Source organism: Taeniopygia guttata, chromosome 2 (genome assembly GCF_048771995.1).
Source record: "Taeniopygia guttata chromosome 2, bTaeGut7.mat, whole genome shotgun sequence".
NCBI classification, from domain to species: domain Eukaryota; kingdom Metazoa; phylum Chordata; class Aves; order Passeriformes; family Estrildidae; genus Taeniopygia; species Taeniopygia guttata.
In genome coordinates this window covers 25,070,222-25,092,730 of record NC_133026.1, presented here as the reverse complement: position 1 = coordinate 25,092,730, position 22,509 = coordinate 25,070,222, and the positions used below count along the sequence as shown (strand labels likewise).

Below are 22,509 nucleotides of genomic sequence, written 5' to 3'. Positions count from 1 at the left end.
TTTACTGACAGGTAAACTCCTTATGTGGTTAATCCTTCTTAACTCTTTAAGTACTCAGCAGAGGTGCAACACATTCTGGCAGTGCTGCTCTACTTTCAAAGTTCTCTTCTACCATGCCTTTCCACCTACCCAATGGAAAAAGATATTTTTATTTTCTAAAGAAGAAAAAAAGCAGAAAGCATGGCATGCTTCTTTACCACTGCATATTATGGAACTAATTTTCAGTGAGGAACTATTTTCAGTGAGTTTGATATAAATGTGCATTACTTGATGCCAAATGTAAATTTAAGTTATTTAAAATATTTGCTTGCAATGGATGAACTTTAAAAACATCAGAATGTATGAAAAGCAGAATGGCTTACAGTGCTCGCCATCTCACTTTTATCCCTAGTTCCTGCTGGCCAGCCTGGTATATTCTTGTTTCCGCATTTGAGATCATCCAGTTTAATTCCTAATCTGGAGCCCCTCTTACTCCACAATTACAAGAGTTGTGCCTATGGGTTTCCACTCTGTGAGGTTTAATATTCTCTGCTTCATTCACCCACATCAAATTGGAGGCAAGTGCAGACAGCAACACTGGAAAAGCCTATACAGGTATCTGCCATTTGTTCTGTATTTCCTCAGACTGCTGACTTTATCGCTAAGTGCTAATCAAGTTTTCCACTTCTTATTTAAAACACACTGTAAGCAGGTCAGTACTTTTTCCTAAACTACTAACTATGCATTTGTGTCAAAAGATTTGTTTAAAAATACTATTGTTTTCTTTTGGAGTTTCTACCTACTGCAAAAAATGGCTCAATTTCTTTTAAGAAGCTCAAAACACTATAAAAAGTCCTACTGTCCTTGCCTAGCAAACTGATTCATAGTTTCTGTACTCCTGCCTTTATATTACTATATTCCTGGATTCTTTTTCAGAGAAGCTCTTAAGGGACTTGCTGAAAATGATAAGCAAGGCATGTTGATGGAAGAATCACCAAATCCTGGTCAGAGGAAACACAGAGCGAAACACTGAAGGGCAGATTTGGTCTTCTACCTTCAGTTGTCATTCTCTGTTTATATCCCACATATGGATGGGACAAGGAAGCAGAGCTGGAGAGTGACAGATATGATGTGGGAGAAGCTGCATCGGTGCACTAGTGCTTTCCTGTCATGCAGGAGAGGTGGTGGCATGCACTGAGGTCCTGCACATACCTCTTCTGGGGTCAGTGGCACTGTCTCCCTGCTTCGGGCCCCAGGTTGTTAAAGAGAGGTAGTTTAGCTCAAATTGCAAGGCGAGGAGAGGAGCGGGATAATGTAGCTGCGGTTTGGTCGGGTCCCACCCCTGTGATTCTGACAGGAACATTCAGTACGAGGCCCCTGAAAATTCAATTTTTCTTTTTAATGGAAAATGCTGCTTCATCGCAGGGTACCTGGCCCAGCCTTGCCTGTGTGCTCAGTGAATTGCCAGGCTTTTGGGGGACCCTGCTGCTGCAGTTCAGCTGCCAGGAAGCAGGAGCACAAGGAGCACTGCAGGATGGCTGACACGGCCTGATGTTACAGCACTGTCTGCTAAACAGTCAAGATTAGTATTTGTAGCTGCTGCCACCAGGATGCCCGCAGAGCTTTCATGGGTCAGCAAGCAATGGTTTTGAGGCTAATTATTGAAGACGACTTCATCTTGTAGGACTTTGAACACAGTTCCTATTCTTTTTTTACTGATAACAAAAGTGTCTCACGTGGCAGAGAAAGGATGGCTGCCTGAAGCAGGTGGGAGAAAATTTCCATTAGGGAAGAAGTCCTGGGCTTTATATGCTGATAATTGTCCTGAAATGCTTCACTATTCCATGCGAGCTTGATCCTCCAGTGTAATTCTGCAACAGAACTGTCAGTGGGAGGTTTGCATTTTGATTTCAGGGAAAAAAGGAATGATGACTTTGTTTTGCACAGATTATATAAGCTCCTGAAATCCAATTCTGCTTTCCATGTGCAAATAGAGCTTTCACTGCTACAGCTGGATTTATATTAGGGTTTTCTGAAATACAGTTTAGCCCACTGAGTTTTTAAAACTCAGTATTTTAGATGTTTTATTTGTGTGTGTGCCATTGTTCACTAAATGTATCACAAAAAAGCACCGTGTTTCATGTCAGTAAATTAAGTATGTTGGCCAGCTGATGAATATTTTCCTAACACTTATCAAATATGGTTACATAGGCAACTGAAATCATGAGAAATATTTCAAGTGAAGAACTTGGGACTGATTTCAAGCCACCTGACTTCACTTTGGTTTTGCTCTTTAAAATTACCTAGAAAATACCTTTTTTTTTTTTTTTTTTTTTTTTTTTTTTTTTAATAGCTGGATGAGAGCCAGACCTCTGGCTCCAGAGGTAAAGGGCAAAACCTAAAAAATCCTGTCTGAACAGGCAACTCCACCCTCTTCCCCAAGTCAGCTTGGCCTTCTGACAGAAAGTGTGCTCTGAAGCAAATTCATTCATTGCCTTGTTTTTGGATCAAATTCAAAATTCTGAACTCACACCACAGAGAGACCATTTCCATGAAATCCCAGCGTGCTATTTTATCACTCTTTGTCATTCTCTATAATCAAATAAAATTAACATTTGGACAGTGATTAATAAAATTAATAATTTTAATTTCTTTTATCAAAGAGAAAAGGAGGAGCTTTGTGTGGTAATGCATCAGTGAGGGAGACCATTCTAGTCAGGTATCCAAAATAAGAGGAGTGAAATTGTCCCTTGAGATAGACATTTGAGCCCCACTAAAATCAGTCAGAGGGAGGAATAGTAAAGGATGTAAAGGATTCCACAGGATTTTGGCTGCAAATCAAGGTGCCTATGTATATGTGCATGTGGTATGGGATAAAGAGGCTGATTCCTTCCTGGTAGTGGTTTGGGAGAAGTCAGGATAAGACAGACTTGGGAGCCAAAAGTGCTGACATGTCTGCCAGTTTAGATATGGCCTGAGGCTGCCCAGATGCAAGAAAGCCACCAAAAGCTACAGCCACTGATCCTCTGCCAGACTTGGGCTCCTGCATAGACAGTGGTGGGCAGGAATGGTGCTATCTCCAAGAGATGTCCAATGTATGCTGTATTGTTACTTCTTTACAGTGGCTGCATAAGAAACCAGAGTGTGAAAGCTGTACATAATAAAACATCCAGGAGGATCCAACTTCATATGAAGAGTCATCTAAAATGCCTTACATGACTATGTGAGAAGATATGGGCCAAAGGTGACCATCAAGTAGTGCTCTGGTTCATTCTGCAACACCCTTTTCCATTACAGTAAATTTGGTCTATAAGTGGATCTGATCAGATCCCATCAGCAAGGCTTCTGGGGAAGGGCAGAGGTACCTGCCTATAGAAACACCACCACCACCACCACCACCACCACCACCACCACCACCACATGCTGCTTTGCATTTTTCTAGAGGTAGGCTTCCGCTGGACCTTGGAGGAGTTGGTGTTCAACTCTAGGCCAAATGAAAACCAGTGAAGTCTGAAGTTACATGCTGATAGGAAGGTATGACAGGTAAAGTAATTTGCTCCAAGAGACAGAAGGACTAGGTCATACTCAGGTTGCTGACAAGCACAGGGGCATAAGATATTCAAGGTACAGAGATGTATGTGAAGGCACATAGCATAGAAATGGGAATGTTTGTTGTTTAAAATATGGTTTCTCAAAAAAGCTCAACAGACTGGAACAGCACAGCATACCAGAAGAGAAGAGCAGCATGTGAGGAGCATAAGAAACAAAAAAGACAAAGGAGGGGGACGAGTAAGGCACTGCCATTGATGCACGTACTAGTAAAGCAAAACTGAGCATAGACACACAATGGGTAGTCTGTTTCTAAGGGCACACATGACCTCTGGCTCCATTAGACCCTACTACTGGTTATGTGGTGGCCCTATTACCAGTCTGCTCAGCTCTGAGCCTCCTTCTGATTTTGGCATTACTATCATCACTTAAACATTAGGCAGAGGGAGACAAGCATGGATGAGGATACAGCAGTGTTGTTACAGTTATTCCATCTGAGTTATTACAGTTATGCCCATCTGAGCATGACTTAGGCATAGGTGCAAGAGGAGAAAACTAGTCTTTAGTCCCCTCAGTGGAAGGGTAAGAGCTAAAGAAGGCATGTGAAGGATGAAAAGCTAACAGAATCCAGCTCTCTGTTCAGACCTTTATTAACTCCCTTAGCAGCAAACAGGACATCTCCTAGGCTTTAGCTGAAACCAACTTATGTTTTGCTATGTTTTAACAATTCCAAGACAGCTTTCATCTCTTGACACAATATAAAAAAATTTGCTCTCCAAACAGCAATTGCTGTAATAATAACAATACTTACATTTCATTATTTAACCTCATGCTATTCATTCATGAGGATTAGTGTTTAATTAATTAACAACACTTAGCATTTCCACTTAGCACTTTACCTCTTCAAAGCATCATACCAACATTACCTAATTAAGGGCAGAGCTCCACAAACACTTCACATCAGGATTTCCCTTTGACAGCTCTGCAGCTAAGACTTGCTCACATGGTGTAGCATGAATTCAAGTTGAATGCCCTATTAACTTCATCAGGAACCAGGTAATGCCATGGTTATCAAGTAACTAACTAGCTTTGCAAATTCTGTTTCTTTTCCTGTTGCTTCAGGTTGCTTGCCATTCACACAGGGATCTAATTTTTGGCTAATGTGATAGATGATAAAATGAACCTTGTGTTATTTACAAAACGCTCATTCATCCGCTAGTGAAAATCTTATTCTCAGTCACCTGGTTGAACTACCTTTAGCTAGAAAATGTGTTAACCACAAAAACATTATAAAATGTAAAGCGAGAGTTTTTGAGGGAGATGGTGCTTTCAATCCATCAGTCAAATGCCTGCTATGAAAGTGCCTTTCTTGTAAGCACCCCAGGATGCTACACAACATCAACAGACAATATAAACACAAAGCTTTTATGGTTCACTTTACAATTGGACATTGACTCTGAACCTGTGAAACAGAAAGGAATTGAATTTCATGACCAAAGAGGATAATGTGCACAGGATTAAGTAGAGAACGCTGGTAGAGGCAGGAAAAAAATATGGCTTTGGATGCTGATAGGGAGATTAAATTTACAAATAAGAAACTAAAGGAATAAATCAATTCCGACTAAAATCTTGTTAGCTAGCGGAAGCACTTAATACTTTATATCAATTCACTATTTTTTTTTCAGAGCCCACTGATTGACTGAGCCTAGACTATGAGAACTGAACAAAGAGAGCCTTAAATATGTAGTAGCTCCAGCCAAGAAAATTATTCAGACAATATGGAAATAAACTTCTGATGCAGTTGAATGGGGAGAAAAAGAAAACATTCATCACAATTCAATAACTTGTCTAGTGTCTCAGAGAATGTTTTTTCACAGGGCAGTGGCTGGCAGGGCAGCTGCTGCTCAAACCTGCTCCAGAAGAAAGTGAGTGGTCCAAAACAGCAATGGAGCTTCCAGCTCTGAGTGGTGCTGTGGTGTGTCACATGCACATCACAGCTCACCCAGCTCGGTCAAACAGCTTTCTCAGGAAGCCCCTCTTGCCAGATGAACCACAGCTTGATAGATATCAGAAATTTAAATGGTTTGGTTCTTTGAAAACTGATTTTCTTGAACAAAATCAGACCCACCATTCTGGCACTGAAATAATCCAGAAGGATAACTGTGTATTACTATCTGCAGTGTCTTTGTGCCCAAAATGTGCTGTGTTAGTGTTACTAGTAACTTCTAAAATCCCAAGAGTTTAAAATAAAAATCAGGCTTTATTATCCCTTAATGCAATTTCATTTAAGCTGCAGATGAATGAGACCCTTATTGCCATATTCAGCCTCACGCTGACAGCTAAATACCAATCCAAGACTTTTCTGTACATGCGTGATTGGAATTCAATACTTGCCTTTCATCTTCCCTGCACTCCCCACAAATTCTTCGCCCCTTACACAACTTCAGCATTCCCTCGCTCCCAAGGGACGTCAATACTGCCCAGGACTCCCTTGCGTCACACACCAAGTGGCCTATCTAGCCCCAGTGAGCCAACATCTAAGCTGCCCATCCCTTGGCTATGCTGCAGCCTTTTCTAAAGTTTACCACCTAGGAACCATCCCAGACCATTCCAGCCTGCCCATGTCCACTCCTCTGGGTTACTTTTGCATTGCTTAAGGCTGAGTCTAGTGATGTATAAAATTACATGTGAATTAGGTAAATCATTTCTCATTATGAGTTTCCTGAAGTGTAATGCTCAAGACAAAACCAACAGCTGTAGTCATTGCTGATTAGGAAAAGATACCTGTTAATTAGCACACACATTGGATCAGGCCATTAACAAAAGCATGGGGAAGCTGCTATGGAAGCGGATTCAAGTTACCATCTAGGTAACTGCTTCTTTTTCCACCACAAGGCTGTCACATGAGCCCTTCTGATCACTTTCATATTTACATTTGCTGTGCATCTGTTCTAGCATCTCCAAGCCCTGATGTCTTGGAGGAATACATGCTGAGATACTTCCTGACTGTGGTCAGCTTCCAGTACGGGAACTCTGCCGGGTGCAGCTCAAGATGTGAACCAAATGTAGACATAAAACCAACTAGGCTAAGGCAGGAACCTGACATTTGGAAGGCAATTCTCTACTCTGGTGTATAAAAAAAATAAAGTTAGATTACTTATACAATTAGGATTTTACATCTCATTGTCCTGTTTCACTCAGCCTGTGTGATACATCAGGTTCGTCTGTTTAGTCTGTCCCATGGAGTAATGGGGTTTCAAAGTTTCACAGGACTGTGTCATTTCTGCTGTTCTGCTGCTCTCTTTGAAAGAGGTCATGGACAGACAGCCAGATAGAGCAGTCAGCAACAGATCCTTGGTGGTCAGAAATATAAGTTACAGCATATACTTCCTCCCTGCTTCCAGTGTCTAATGTCATTGGGACATTTTATACCTTTTGGCTATCACAGCCTCCTCCAGCAGTGAATTTTACAAGTGACATTGATTGCACTAAGTTGTATGTGCACTTCCCCTGTTGCTTCATCAGAGGAAAGTGTTCCTGCTCCTGCACCACCCCGGTGCGTAGTATTAGCCTTGCAATTTAGCCTGCACAGGGAGTGCTGAATGGATTGTTTGATGGCTGGGGGTACAAGACATCCTCATCTCCTTGTCTTGTGAAACTGCTCAGCACTAGGGTTAATACTGAAATGAAGGCCCGCTAAAGGGCAACGTATGCTCCAGGGCAAATATGATTGAGATTTATTACACTAGCTATATATGTTACTTACAATTCTATCACTATGCTCATTCTAACCATAGCCTTTCAATTAATTGGTTCTTAGGACTTGATAGACAGTATTAAAATATTTCTGACAACAGCATTTTCACAAGTAGAATTACTTGTCCCAGCCCAACTTGGATTTCTTACCTTTGTGGTCCACAATTTCACTGTCCAGTCAAATGATGATGTGACGAAGAGATGGGAAAAGTCTATTGGACCCACTGCCATATGACAATTGATTCCTGTGACAGGTCCTTGGTGGCCTTCAAAAATTTCACCAATGCCAGCTTTACTGCAGGAAGAAGAAGGATCTACATGCAGAGAGTGATTTACCATCTAGTGTTTTAACATAACTTTTCTTTATTGTTAAGGTCCTGTTTCCTTTTAAAGTTCTATTTAACCTGCAAATCTCTCTCCTTCTGCTAAGGACTTTGCCTGCAGAGGTTTACTCCAGTGGGCAAAATTAATGCTCAGAATCAAGCACAGGGAGAATTTCTCTTACTTCTGAAGACTTACCTTACAGACTTCTACATACACTGTCTACTCCTGTAGATTGAAATAACATTTCTGTATAATAACAAAATTTTAAATTGTAATTATACTATAGCTTATGCCTCTGAGTAAGCCATTATCACAAGGAATAACCATTAAAATAAAAATGCAGATATGTTGATGACTTATCATGGGCAATTCTTTTTCTCTTAGATCTCTAAGATAACTTTTCACAGCAGTCAATCAAGTCACTAGGGAGCAAATGCTTTTTCACAGAAAGTGAAGTAACTGATCTTGTGATCAGGTATCATATAGGCATTACTTTGAACAAGGGGAGATGTGCATTTCATCAGCCAGAGGCTGGAATAGCTCTTAGGAAGGAAAAGTACAACACTGTGTAAGATGTGCACAGTTTTCTTCTTCCTGGAAGCAAATGATGCCCCATCAGTTGTCAGTGCTGTCTCACAGTGTACACAGAAAAGGGAATAAAGAAATTACCCTTTTAGCTAGATTATAGAAAAATTGCAAGTGGGAGAATATACATTAAAAATAGCCACAGCTCTGATGAGCCTGTCAGCCTCGTGCCAGTGGGACTACAGTGTACTGAAAGGAGATATGGAGCTGTGCCAGAGGAAACTGGTCCCTCATCCAGCTGGTGCAGTGTCCCCTCACCTCTCCTGTGTGGACAGTGTGGCCTCACTTATGTTCCCCTGCCAGACCTCACAGCATGTGCTGGAGCAGGGGCTGAGTCTTGCAGTGCTGGATACAAAGGACACCTCTTATTTTATCCCACTGCCACGTAGTCAGTGAGATAAGGGGAGTTCTGGAGCACTGAGAACATCCTGGGTGTCTGCTGTGCTTTGACACACCTTTTCCCAGAATGACATATGGCTCTTCACTGTGCTGGACTGAAGGACACAGGAGCATCTGGAAGTAAACCAGGGATGATAGCAAAAGGCTCCAGGAAAAACAGGAAGGAGCAGAAGAGCTTTTGTCAATGGTCAGCAGAAGGGTTCTAAAAAGGTATGGTAAAAAGAGGATCTGGCATCTTCTTCCTCTTGTGAGGAACAAATCAGGCAAGTCTGAATGTTCAGAAGTGAGAAATGCCCTTGGGCATGCTTCGTTCATCCAAGCAGCCCAAGACTCATTCAAACCATGAGCTGCCACACAGCCTATCTGTATATGCCTAAATAGACACAATTTTGCAACACTGTCAGCAGTCAGGCTAAAATAAAAATATTTTAAAATAAAAACATTGAACAAAACATATGTAAAACAGTGTTTATAAAACATTGGGGATGTGTAATAGAAGCCTTACTGTGTTAAACCACTGTATCAATATCTTTTTGGTCAACATAAACTCAGAATATGATAAAATATGAATTCAGAGAACATTGCATACCACTGGCAGGGATGAGCTCCAAGTCTGTCAGTGGAAAACCAGGCTTTTGTTCTTTACAAAAGTCTTTCAAGTTTCCCAGAGATAAAACTACTACTGGAAGCTAACAGAGAACACTAGCATCCTGCAGGTTTGCAGGGTGCCAAACAATGAACTTGCAGTATCAAACTACAGCCTGGGTTATATTATGCATGACCACAGTGTGAGAGAGCACAGGATTCTCTAGAACCCATGTGGCACACTGTGAGTGCATCTGTGTTGTTAAAGGAACCAGGCCCATAGTGGCTTTTCTCTGATTTATCCCTGTGGAGACTGAAGATGGAGTGGAGAATGGTAAAAATAAAACAGATTACCATCTGATATTGGTTTAGGCTGGATTATCCTGCAACAGAAGTGTCTCCTAGGGCTTCATTTGACCTGTGCAGACATAGACACCTGCATCTCAGCTAGGTGTATAAACCTGTACACAGCTGTGTAAATCTCCATCTCATCTCATCTCATCTCATCTCATCTCATCTCATCTCATCTCATCTCATCTCATCATCTCATCTCATCTGTGAGAAAGAGGCATTTCTGAGGGCCCAGCCATCTTCTCTCCAGGCACATGACTGAAAAAGGTAAAGGAAGTCAACCTAAGAGTAATCATTGCTCCCCAGCAGCTACACAGGGAGCCTGGGGTAACTGCCCCAGTGTAACAGCTGTAGCAAAGATGCTCAAAGTCGAGGAGCTCCTGTGCTAGTCACAGGAACAGTACAGACATTGTTAATCCAAGAGAAGAAAACACTGAACACTCTCCACACACACTTGGCTATCTCTCATTGACACAGGTACACAATGTTTTGTAAGTACAAAATGCTGAACTTCACCTTCCATGACGACAGGCTGTGTAGACTGTTCCCTCTTCGCTGCCCACGACAAAGTTATTGACATCTCCGGTTGGGAAAGCCATTCCTGTGACCGCCACTGGCTTGGACTTATTGTATACCAGCTCCATGCTCTCCTACCAAAACAGGTTTTGTTATTATGCTGGGATCCTCCTTTTGTTAGTCTGGGTTGGGTTTTTTTAAAAACTGATACTTAATATATGCTACCCCATTTCCAAATATTACATGGGGTAGCAGGAGAAGAAGATGAAATCATTTGACCCCCTCACGGGACATTGGTTGCTACATAAGGTGTTGTAAGAAGATGCAGTGTCACAAACCAGGATGCGCCTGCCATCCCCAGTGCTGTCTGTCACACATATGAGACTGGAAGGAAGGCACTGGTCTTTTCTGCATCATCTTAAATCAGCCAGAGATGACAGCTGAGAATTTTAAATCTAATGGTGCAGAAAGTAAAGATAATACCTTAATGGTTACATTTGCCAGCCTCAGGCTTTAATAAATCATGCAATACCCTTCTATTTACATTCTGGAAATCAGTTGTCAGTCAGCACTGGCAATATCATGTGCATGTGAGGCATTTATTTCACTGTGTCATTTGTCCCTTTGCAGAACAAAATAAAAAAGTTGGGGTCCTGTCACTACCACCAATCTAAGCATTGCTTTTCAGGGATTTTCTGAGGTAACCATAAACACTCCCTCTAGACTCCACCATCAAGATACAAACCAGCAGGAATGTCTTCTGTTTTCATTTGGTAGTTGTATTTTAAAGTAAATCAGCATGCCTATTTTTGCAATTGGAAATAAAGTAACCGTGCAAGTTTGTGGCTGTTGCAAGATGTGTACGCTTTGAGCAGATTTTGCACAACTTTTTAGTTTTTCAGCCTAAATGGTGTAACCCAAGAATCCACAAAAGGCCTGAATGATTTCACCATTTTCATCTTCAGCTATTTAAGTGGTTATATTCTCTATGTTTAAAAGGCCTATGCTGCTGTTCTTCTAGGGCCAAAGCCTGTACAGTTTTTCTCAAAAGGGCTTTTTTGCTGTAAAGAAAATGAGCATCTCTGTGAAAGGAGGGTGATGCAAACCCACAGAGAAATACTTCTGCTTGGTTTATTCTTTTCTTTGAAATAAATTTGCTTCTATTATAAAGGCAAAACAAGGCATGGAAAATGCTTTGGGAGACCACCCCATATTTCTGTAAACATGTGGGTGAGAGAGAGAACAATTCTGTGAATATGGGAAAGAGACCATGTATTTTTGTTAAAACCTTCTGGGGTGAGATTATCATTTAGTGTCTCTGCAGAGACGTGGCCATAGACTGTGGTGTGGTGGATGCTCTGCTCCCAGTGCCCACACCATGACTGTACATAAATGCTCTGGAGCAAATGCTCTGGAGCTGTGTCTTTGGAAAGTTTCAGACTGACACACATCAGCAACACTTTACTCCTCCCAGTTTAAAGCTATGGCTTGCAGCTTGACGTCAGGTCCTGTGCCTCTCTTTTCTAGATCACCATGAGCCATGTGCCAGACTTCAGTGTAATGTAGGGTGTGTTCCCATCCTTGTTGAGAGCCAGATTTGGAGCAGGAAATTCCATCTGAGTGATGAGATACTGTAACTCAGATGTTCAAAGATCTGTGCTTCAGGCTTTAGTATTCCAGTAAATGAATAAGCAGGGATGGGATTTATCTTCTTGATGTTTAGATGAGAAACTGTGGAAGGCATTAGAGTGCCTGAACATAGATGCCTGGGCCATTTCAGATGCCTCCATTTCTACTGCAGAGAAGTACTGTTTTTTTACAGTCCCAGGGCACAACTACCAGTCCCACACTGTTGCCTTACATGAGCAATGTAATGTTGAAATTTGAAGCTGGTCTCACTTTGAGTAGAGGAGTAGATGTGATAACTTCCAGAATCCTCCTCCACCCTAAGATAGGACAGTTCCATGTCCCAGGGTGGGTATCTGAAATGGCTTTTCACACTTGGATGGGATGAGTCACCCTCCAGAAGTACCAGCCTCTCTCTACCTCAGCGGTACAGAAAACTTGAACTTCTAACTTAGACTTGACACATCAACTTTTTGATGGCAGAGCTTAGGATAGAGGAGTCCCACCTCTTGTGTCAACACTGAAAAGCAAATAATTCAATAGTAACTGCACATTAGTGCATGATTAATGCAATCATTATTGGGAGTTTCTATGCAGCATTTGAAACAAGATCAGATCCCATGATGCTTAGTAAAAATTATATAATTTTTTTCTAAGAAATTGTGTATAAAAATGAGTGATGTATCGGAATAGAAAATGTACTTCTTCAGAAGATAACACTTAAAGGATGCTTTCTGTATACGTTTTTCAGCACTGGATTCTTTGTTTCGTTTCCATTATTATAATCACTAGTGGTTTGGGCAATTTTCCCGTGTTTCCTTTCATTTCTGATAAAAAGGAGAGGAGGTGGGGGAAAAGACAATAGTAGCAAACATTCCAGAGGGGGAGAATTAGTTCTAAAACTTTTGATTTGCATTGTTTGTTCCTTTGGCTACTGAAGGCTGCCAGCAAGATAAGTTTCTGAGTTTCTGACTGTGCAGGGGAAACCTGCACTGCCTATGGTATGTTCAGCAGCAGTGCAATCTAGTCCATATTTGTTAAACAATGCTGTAGAATAAGTGCAATTTATACCACAGGCGACTTCTGTAATTACCATGCTTTAAAATGGACTATTTCATTTTCACTTGAAACTGACCTATGTATTAACGTATTACAATAATTACATGATTTGTGGTAAAGGAAATGGGGTTTGGCTCTTAGCAGAGACTGCTGGAAGCAAGCTGTACTCTTTCAAGTGCATCCATTGGTTTTAGTTTGTATAGGATGCAAGATTTTGGCTTTTAGGAGCTGTGTTCCACTATGCAAGTATCCTGCTCTACCAAAGACACTTTCTCCCCCCACGTTGGTGAAAACAAACCCACCTGTGGAGTTGAGAGCATGTCCAGGCTCCAGGAGCACATTTTGCCATCCGTAGAGACAGTAATAAGATTGTGTGCATTCTGTGTTCCAACTACATTCACACAATACACAGGATGCTGAAAAGAGAGAACACTGGAAGTCAGAGAGCTATTCTTATGTTTTCACAAACAAATTTCTAATGTCTCATATGTTATTTTAAAGAATGATTAAGTAGTCACACAATGCCTGGAAAATATAAGACTAGGCTTTTGCCAGATAGGAATTATTTTGGTTGGGTTTTTGTGTTTCTTTTTCATTTAAATTTTAAGAAGTAGATTATGGAGGTGGAAATGTTTTCAAAGTTTCATTTTCCTCATAATAAAACAGCCCAGCTGAGTAATGCTGTGAAAATACCAAATTATGTGGATGAGATTTCACCCACAGGGATATGTATCATTCTACTGATGGCTTTTGACACGGAAAATAACCAGCAGAAAGAGGAAAACTGTCCAAACGGAATAAAAATGAAAACTTTATTCAAGAAAACAGCTGCATAAAACTTGAACTCTGTCAGAATTTGGCTTGCATGCTAAATATTTGCAAATGTACTCCGGTTGAAGAACATGAACAAGCCCATCAACGTTCTTCAGCATTGGCCAATACACCTTTTAAAATCTGTCATTATAAGTGGGGAGTGACTAGATTTAGGGTGTTACACCTGGTTGACCATGGTGCAGTCATTCCATGGAGGCTGAATTCCAGTTAGTATACCTAATGAAACTTGGCCTATTCCTTTTCCAAGGAACCTGGTAACACTTTGAGCCTAAAGTGTCATCTGATATCTGATGGTGACATATGAGGGATGGGTCAAGTTCAGCAATCTCCAGAGTGAAAAATCAGTCAGACTGAACAGTTAAGATTTAATTTCCTTTGACCAGTACAAGTGGTACTGCTAAATTAAGGGTTAGAAATATACAAAATTCAAGCAAAGAAAAATTTAACTTTTCTTCAGTGTTTACCAGTAGAAGACCTGCATCTCCAGAAAGAAAAAACAATTTTTCTCTAATACCTTGCTTAATTAAAGAAAATTAGGACCAACTTTCAAGAGATCCCTAGGGAGCTTCTAAGCCAACTCCATGTAGTGTTAGGAATGTAGCATTTGGTCCTGCTGAAAGGAATGGCAGAACTGCCACTTACGTCAAGATCCAGCTGCAGGTCACCTACCCAGTCAGCAGGGAATGGCAGAAATCCTCAAGAGCTCTGGCTCACTCTCAGGTTTGATTCCTGAGTGGGCCCAGTAAATGTCCCCTTTCCAAGAGCAAAAGGTGCAGCGCCTGTACAAACAGTGTTTGTGCCCACACTGAGACAGACTAAGCAGTTGCTGCTGAAATAGTGCTTGGAGGCAACCTGTACACCAGTAAGTCACAAGGTCCATTGGATGCTAATTTTTTTCTTTCTCTCAAGATTGTCAGGCACCTGGTTTCTCTCAGATCAAATGGACCCCCATTGGTCCCTCACATGTGTCTCACACTATTACACTCCTATCATGGACCTTCTTGCTGCTTAGTGTAAGCTAATGACCCCAGTGCCAAACATGATAACTGCATACTGATGTGTGAAATAAGCATAGACCTATTTGTTTAATGGGCTTTTGCCCTCCAGTAGACCAAACAGAGTGGGTGGGAGGAAGCTACAGCAAGCAGTGAAACATCTAGAATATTTAGTAGGGGGAAAGAGTGAACCATGTCTTTCCAACAGCACCTCAGTGTGTCAGGCCTGGCTTTAATCAGGGCTACCAGCCATCAATTTCATGCACAATAAAACTCATGGCAGAAATGAAAAGATGTAAGGAAAGCGGATGGAAAAGACAACCAACTGTATGTAACAGAAAGTCTGAACAGGCTCCTTCTTTTCAAAGGGTTGCTGCCAGCTTGCTTTTATTTATCTTGGAAATGAAATCATCATGCAAAAAGGTTTTGTCTTAATTAAAATTTCCTGTTGTCCCAAGTGCAGATGTGTGGTGGGTGTGAAAGGAAATTAGTGAGTAAGCTGTGGGTAGAATTCTCTTTCCTGGTGAATCCAGGCAGTAATCAGTGATACTAAATTTCAGGAAGGTTTAAGTCAGGGAAAACAACACGATCTATCTGTTTCAAATAAACAAAGCAAGAAAAAGAAAAGAGAAAAATCCTTTTTTTCACACAGAGCAGGAGTTGAAATTAAAAGAAAGACTATTCAGCTCACGTATCTAGCAGTACAAAAAGTAACATCGCTAATGTAGCATTGTCTTGATTTAATTTTTTTTTTGGCAGCAAGGATTCAAACCAGCCTTTTGCAACCAAGACCTCATTTACAGTTTATGTAAGTAATTCTTATAAACAAATATAAAGTAAGCAACTCTTATTGTAAAATCTGAGCACTCCTTAAAACATCATGCTTCCTCATATTAGACTGTGTAAACACTTATTTATACCAATCCATGACAGCACATAAAGTGCCATTCCACCACTGAAAGTAATTTATTTATATTTTCAAAAGGAAAACATTGTTTTATTATTCTATTGCAATAATAAAACTGTTTTAATATATAATTCCAGGAGGTACAATTTTGCCCTAAATGATTTTTGAGTGTAAACAAATTACTTCCCATTAATCTTTGCTTTTCCACTAGATTTTGAGTCCCAGTTGTTCAATTTTCAGTGACAGTCAACTTCTTGCCACTAGTTTTCTGGTCTGCTACATCTTTAAATTGCACTTCAGGAGAAACTGTTTCTTTTCATGCAGATTGAACGACCTTACTGGCAACAAAATGAGCAAAAACATTAGGGAAATGAAAACCAATGTTGAAGTTGCAACCCATGGCACAGATCATTAGATAATTACATCAACATTCATGATAGTGGAAATTTAGGGAACAATATTTGTACTGCCTAGCCCACTAAGCATGTCTGTGCACACCTGTAATTTTTAATATAAGAGACTTGCAATCATAATACTGGCCCCATACTGAATCCTCAGCAGTAATTCACATGGCCTGGCTTCTGGAATTGTCTTTTAACTCCAGGGATTATGTTGTCACAGTCAACTGAAAGCTGAACCTTGATCTGCAAATTCCAAACATTAGAATCATAGACTTGTAAAAGCTGGAGCTGCAAAAGTACTATCACTTTGTCTGACCCTTCATTCTGCTAGAACAAGATTATCATCTTATTCCTTAGAGTGCTTTGTCAAGTTCAGTTCCTTATATTACAGAAAATCTGTGGTTTCTGCACCCTTATATAATATTTTTGCATTTTTCTCCTCCTTTCTAGTTTTCACTCAGGAATTGCCCAAAGCTTGCTCCCAGGATGAGCTACTCCACCTTTCATCTCTCCTGAAGAATCTGCCCATGCCCAGACTCTGGAGGGGGAGAGCTCAAGAATGTCGTTTGTGCAGGATGGACTGGATGTCAGTGCCAGAGCAGAGTGAGGACACTTTAGCAGGCAGCCCAGGCTTGTCTCTTCCTCTAGCACAATATGAGCACTTTGCAGTGTAAGAGACTCTCCTATCACAGACATCATCCTTGTATCATAAAGTCTCTTCTTTCTCAGGCATCTTGTGTTACTTCTCTGCCCATTTCTCTCTCAGAAATTACTAGAGCCCATTGCCACCATCAATAATTATCTTAAGTACTCGTGTGTCAACGAAATGCTCTCCTGCATCATCCTGTTGAAACAAACTACAATGTGCAAAGTCTGCCCTGTGGCCCTGTCTGGAGCAGACAACCATGGCAGGGATTTATATATTGATCTCTTAGAAAACAGAAGCAAATTGCCCCACTTTTTCTGAGGGCACCAGTGTCTACTTATGGGATCTACTATGAGACTCTCACAGGTGCCTAATTTGATTCAAAGGAGAAATTTGTGTACACCAAGGCAAAAACAGTGACTCAAATTGCCTGCCACATTGGACTGAGAGGCATACAGCCTCCACAGTGCTCTGCCTCTCTTTACAGACAATGGGGACAAGAATTAAAGTGCCACTGTGCTGGCACATGGGTGCTTGCTTCACTCAAGTGTTGTACTCAATCCTGCCTTCTTTCTTGGAAAGGAGAATAACGTCCTGACTTGATTGTACAACATGATGATTAAGCACTTACAAGAGGTGGTTGTTCATGTCTCAGATCTACTTTTTTCCCTTCAAGGGCCACACTTCTGTTTTCATCTGTGTGGCAACTAGCATTGTAGACACAACTAGTCAGCTGCCTTTCCCTGCTGACCATCTCCTCTAAGGGAAGAGGAGGTGATTTTTATCCTTACCGTGTGAGCAGCAGCAGATAGGGGAGTTCTCTGAACTGGAGTGCGCCTGTGACTGCGATTATCCCACAGGACAATTTGGCCAGAGTAAGTTCCACCAACAACCAGGTTTGGGTGAAAGCGGGCAAAACAGACAGACATCACGGAGGACTGGAAGAAAAGAGGTAGAGAAGAGAGGGATTACATGGTCAGACATCTTCAGTTCTCTCCCTAGGGAGCATACTGTAAGTAGCATTTTGTATTTTAGGAATCACTGTATGAATTTTATTCATACTCCTTGCACGCTAGTAATTCTACTAAAGCAACAGGACATGCAAAGAACTAACTTTGACTCTAAAATGTGTATGTTTCTAGGAAAAATACAGGATGAGTCCGAGCATGATGCTAAAAACCTGAGATAACCTCTCCATGACAGTGATGGTAAAGTGCTTAATTTCTTTTCTGGAAGTGAGAACTTCAACTAACCATTTCCAGCCAAACAGAGAATGGCATCCAGGCCCATGACATCCCATCAGGGAGAGATCTTCCCCTGTTTCTCCTCTAACTTTTAACTCAGGCAGCTTGAGGCAAGTCTGTGAAAAAAACCTTCTGAAGTTCACCTCAAGGTGTGCTGTCTTGAGAGCATCAGCTGACAAGCTGTGTCTCATTGTTGGATCAATGTCTGATTCCTCTGCTACCAAGGTCTAAGAACAAAGGGAACCACACTTTACACTGTCTAAGCAGAACTGAGTATTTTTTCTCATCCTAATGGCAGCTGAGTTATCTTTGTATATTTTCTTTAGCTGGGGGTGCATAGGAGCCAGACAGGTGTGATGGGTACCCTGGCTACTTGGTAGAGTGCCCCACAAGCCAGTATGGAGATTGTTATCTATCCCAACTACCCCTTTTCAATGTCTTTAAAATAACACATCAGCTAAAGCCCTCAAGGGAACAGTCCCCAGACCTTCATGTGCCTACAAGCTACAGCCAAGAGCAAGAAGCAGTAACTCCTTTAAGTCTTCCATGCTCTTCTTAAATAATTATTTCGCATTTTTATATAATTGGTCCTGGATCATATGTCTTTATTTCATGCAATTTTTTTTTTATTTTAATAACAGGATATTTTGAAGTGTCGGTATTCCCATCTGGGAACACAATTTACTCAATGACAAAGGGTTAACTAAATTACTATATTTCATTTGCATAAAAAGCATGGCAGACATTTAAGTAAACTTTGTTGAATTAGGAACACTGGAGCTGCCAAGCTGAACTAGACCCAGTGTGTACCTAGGTAATTGCCCTATCTCTGGGAGAAGTGGATGGGATTGTAAAACTTTTGACATGGGCAGATGTGTTACCTCCTTTTGCTACTGCTCCTCCTGAGGATTTCTATGGCTAGAGATTGATTTCAACTCATGAGAGACTTGAAACCCCTTCTGATAGGGCTAGAATTAATTATGCTAACTCTTGATGCCTATAACTAGGTTATTAAGAACAAAGTAAAATGGGAAGTTTAAACAGTTTTTACTGAATTCATGTGGCTGCCTGATATCAAATGTTTAAAGCCAGATTATATGCTAAGTGAATTTAATAGACATACTTACAGCATACAGCAGTATATTTATTACTGGTGTTTTTTTGACCTAATAAGATAATCAAGACAATGAAAAAACCTGCCATTACTTTTCTTCTTCCCCACTCTCTCTGGATCCTCCTGGCTGTTCATTTGACATCTTTATACTTTCCCCTCTTGACTAATGCTTCTACATGCATTTCTGTTTTGTTATAGAGTCTAGCACCTAATGACTAGATGATTAGTGTACATAAATGCACATTTTAGTCTTAATGGGCTTGAGCACAGCAATTCCAAACCTAGCTTTACAGAAAAGAAACTTCACCCCTAAGGAACAGGATGTTGGTACTGTTAAGAGGGGTTTAAAATGCAGCTACACTGCAGCTGCCATCCAGTTTCCACAGATCCCCCCCACATTATCATTAAAACGACCCTACAGCACATGTTCTACATTTCATCTCTTTGTTTAATGGCTTTGTGAGTTGTTTTAATCAACCTCTCTCATTCCTTATAACTAAGCTGACAGATATTCTTACATGAAGTGAAATAGCCAGATGATTTTAAAATAGTACAGCTCCACCACTGGGTACACCCCACAGCAGCTACAAGGCTCCACATGTATTTTAAGAAACCCCAATTCAAACAGTCATTCCACAACAAAGTTCCCAAGTTTGTCCCAAACAAACTTGGGAGACTCTGAAGCAGGGCAAAGAAGCCAAGTGGACAGTGTATTTTTAAAAGTTCTGCTTTCATGGTTAGCATGTTTTTGCATTTAGAATGCCAGAATACAGTTGAATGGTCAGGATATAAACTGCTAAAGTGTGTTTTTCATAAAGTTCAAAAATAAACTACAGACATGACATGGGCTTGAGCTCTCTGCACTGCTTCTAGTTTTACATCTCACTCCAAAGCAGCTTGCAGTCTTCAAAAGGTAAAATGTTCACATCCTTTTAATTATGTCAGTATTATTTTTCTATCCAATAAAAAAAATCTGTCAAATATTAGAATTTAACAATTTAAGGACTCCATTCCAAAGCACTTAATACAGTGATTATTTTCTTAAAATTAATGGCAGTACTCTGATGAGTAAGGGCTGTAAGATTAAGCCCATTCATTTAAGAACTTGAAAAGCATTAATTTCTTAGTCTTAATGGGAGAGAGTGGCTGACAGGTCTCCAGTCTGTCTGAACAGCTCTGTGCTCCAGGACAGCAGCAGGAACCATTCCCTGTAAGCCTCTTCTGCCCCCAGGCTGCTTCTTGTTTGCCTGTTCAAGTAGTCTTGCTCCTCTGAAACAGCTTTGCCACTGACTTCAAAGGGGGAGGAACAAGCACATGGTCAGGTTTTTTAAATAACAGCATATCCTTGGTTGCACTTCTGCCACACCCTTCTAGGGAAATTTCACGGCACTTTCCAATAGCAATGGTAAAGCTTCCCAGTTTTTCAGTAAGGGATGTTTTATACTGTAGGTGCTTAGTTACCTGTTGCAGAGGACAGAAGCAGCTAGTTTCACAGTATATGGCAACAGTGCATAAATAAATGTAGGAGGAATCATGTCAGAAGCAATTCCACATGGAATTTAGTGTTCATAGCAGAAAAGCAGATTTAAGGCTAGGAGATTCCCAGCATTATCTTTTTATGGGTGCCACAAAGCATCTTTTTGAGCAACTGTTGGGACCCACAAGAGACTGGCAAAATCACAGTGTCTGATCATCTGCATTCCTCTGAGTTGCACTGTGCAGTGAATCATTTCAGTATTTACTTCAGCCGAATGCTCAGGTGTTTTCTCTCCCTGTGCAAATACAGCCTACTGGATTTTGCTGTTTCTGTCTCTCCTTAGCTTTCTCAGTGGCCTTACTGAAGTATTTCTGGTGCTTCTGACTTTGTGATCTTTTACCCAGGTGTTGTACTCTTAGTGGGACAACAATGCTGGTGCTGCTGCCTCATCCCCTGTGCATGTTCTGCCTCTCTGTGGAGGCGAGCATTTCTCCAAGGGCCAGAGGGGGAAACCTGAGTTATTTCCACATGGGAGCACTGCCCAAGCATAAGAGAGAGCTCAGGCTGCTAAACCTGAGGATTTTGCCTGGCAAACAGGCAATCCTGTTTCTCAAATGCTAAAGCTTCTGCTTCCAGCTGCTGCAAGAACGGTGCTGAAAACATAATTAAGAAACAAAACATGAGATGTCCGTGCTCTTGTTACAGCAAAGGGAGGGCTGGGCCTCACAGACAGAAGTGTCTGCAGTTGTGGGGAGGAAGGCAGCACACTTTGCCCCCTGCCTTGCTGAGGGGGTCAGGTCATCTCAACCCGTGGGGAGGAGTACTGTGGAGCATGGCTCCATATCATAACCTTTTGCTCATCAGTCCTGGTCCATCTCCCTGCTCCCTTCCTCCCTGCTCACTAATGCATAGATGTAAACAGGCCCCCAGCCCTCTTCAAGTGGCTGGAAAAGCTGTTTTTTATTTTAGAAGTTTAATACAGCCCAGATTTGGATTAATGATGGCATATCCCATCAACCACAGGTACACGTGCTTGGGACAGACAGTCATTTAGCTTCTCCCTACTGAGAAGCCTGACCTCAGTGCCCACATGAGATGTGTGTAAGGCCCTGGAGACTCGGCTGTCTCTGCTCCTGTCTTTACGCTCACATGGCACTCTGCCCAGCCACCAGTCAAACAAGTTCACAAAGACCTGGGTGCTAAATAATAATAATTCTCAATAGGCAGTGACTACTGCCTTCAGCCAGACCTCTTCTGCAGGAAACCACCCCCGGAGCCAGCACTGCCATACTGGTGCCATATGCCTACGCCTGACACCAGATGTATCTCAAAACAATACTTCGTCAGTGGGAAGAAGCAATCCAAGGAGTTCACAGGGATTTCTAGGCTCCAGAAGACCCGGTTATATTGCAGCAGGTTCTCAGGAAGCTCCTGGCTGGATTTTCTAGCTGAGCACATGCATGTGAAAAGCACTACCATCAGTGGCATGCTGCTGTGGGTCACTCTGACACTGCAGGCAATGAAATCAACTGCAGCTGAGTTCACAGAGTCATAGAATATGCTGAGTTGGAAGGGACCCATCAGGATCATCGAGTCCAATTCTTGCACAGGACCCATTAAGAATCACCATATGCTGAGAGCCTTGTCCAAACACTTCTTGAACTCTGTCAGGCTTGGTGCTGTAACACTTTCCTGGGGAAGCTTGTTCCAGTGCTCAACCACCTTCTGAGTGAAAAACCTTCTCCTGATAACCAACATAAATCCCTCTTGACGCAGCTTTGTGCCGTTTCCTTGAGTCCTGTCCCTGTTTATCACAGAGAAGAGATCAGTACCTGTTCCTCCTCTACCCTCACGAGGAAGTTGTAACTGCAATGAACTCCTCCCTCAGTCTCCTCCAGGCTGAACAGACCAAGTGACTTCAGCTGCTCCTCATATGGCTTCCCCCAGGGCCCTTCGGCATCCTTGTGGTCCTCCTTTGGACAGTCTTAATAGTTTAATGTCCTTTTTATACTGTGACACCCAAAATGTGCACACATTATTCAAGGTGAGGCCGCCCCAGAGCAGAGCAGGACAATCCCCTCCCTTGCCTAGCTGGTGATTCTGTGACTGATTCACCCCAGCACACAGCTGGGCTTCTTGCTGAAGTTGCAGGTCCTTTTCTG

At 41.6% G+C, this 22,509-nt stretch overlaps 1 protein-coding gene across 9 annotated transcripts in view; it reads right to left on the bottom strand.

The window, feature by feature from the left end:
* The window catches only part of DYNC1I1 (dynein cytoplasmic 1 intermediate chain 1), a 186,048-nt gene that overhangs the window by 30,784 nt on the left and 132,755 nt on the right, over nt 1–22,509 (bottom strand). For all 9 annotated transcript variants that reach the window (XM_030264700.4, XM_072925546.1, XM_030264699.4 and 6 more), the window contains 4 exons: nt 17,304–17,450; nt 13,032–13,145; nt 10,045–10,178; nt 7,435–7,579 (listed from right to left, as the gene is read on the bottom strand). In XM_030264700.4, coding sequence (XP_030120560.1) covers nt 7,435–7,579; nt 10,045–10,178; nt 13,032–13,145; nt 17,304–17,450 — 540 coding nt within the window. The remainder of the gene's footprint in view (nt 1–7,434; nt 7,580–10,044; nt 10,179–13,031; nt 13,146–17,303; nt 17,451–22,509) is intronic.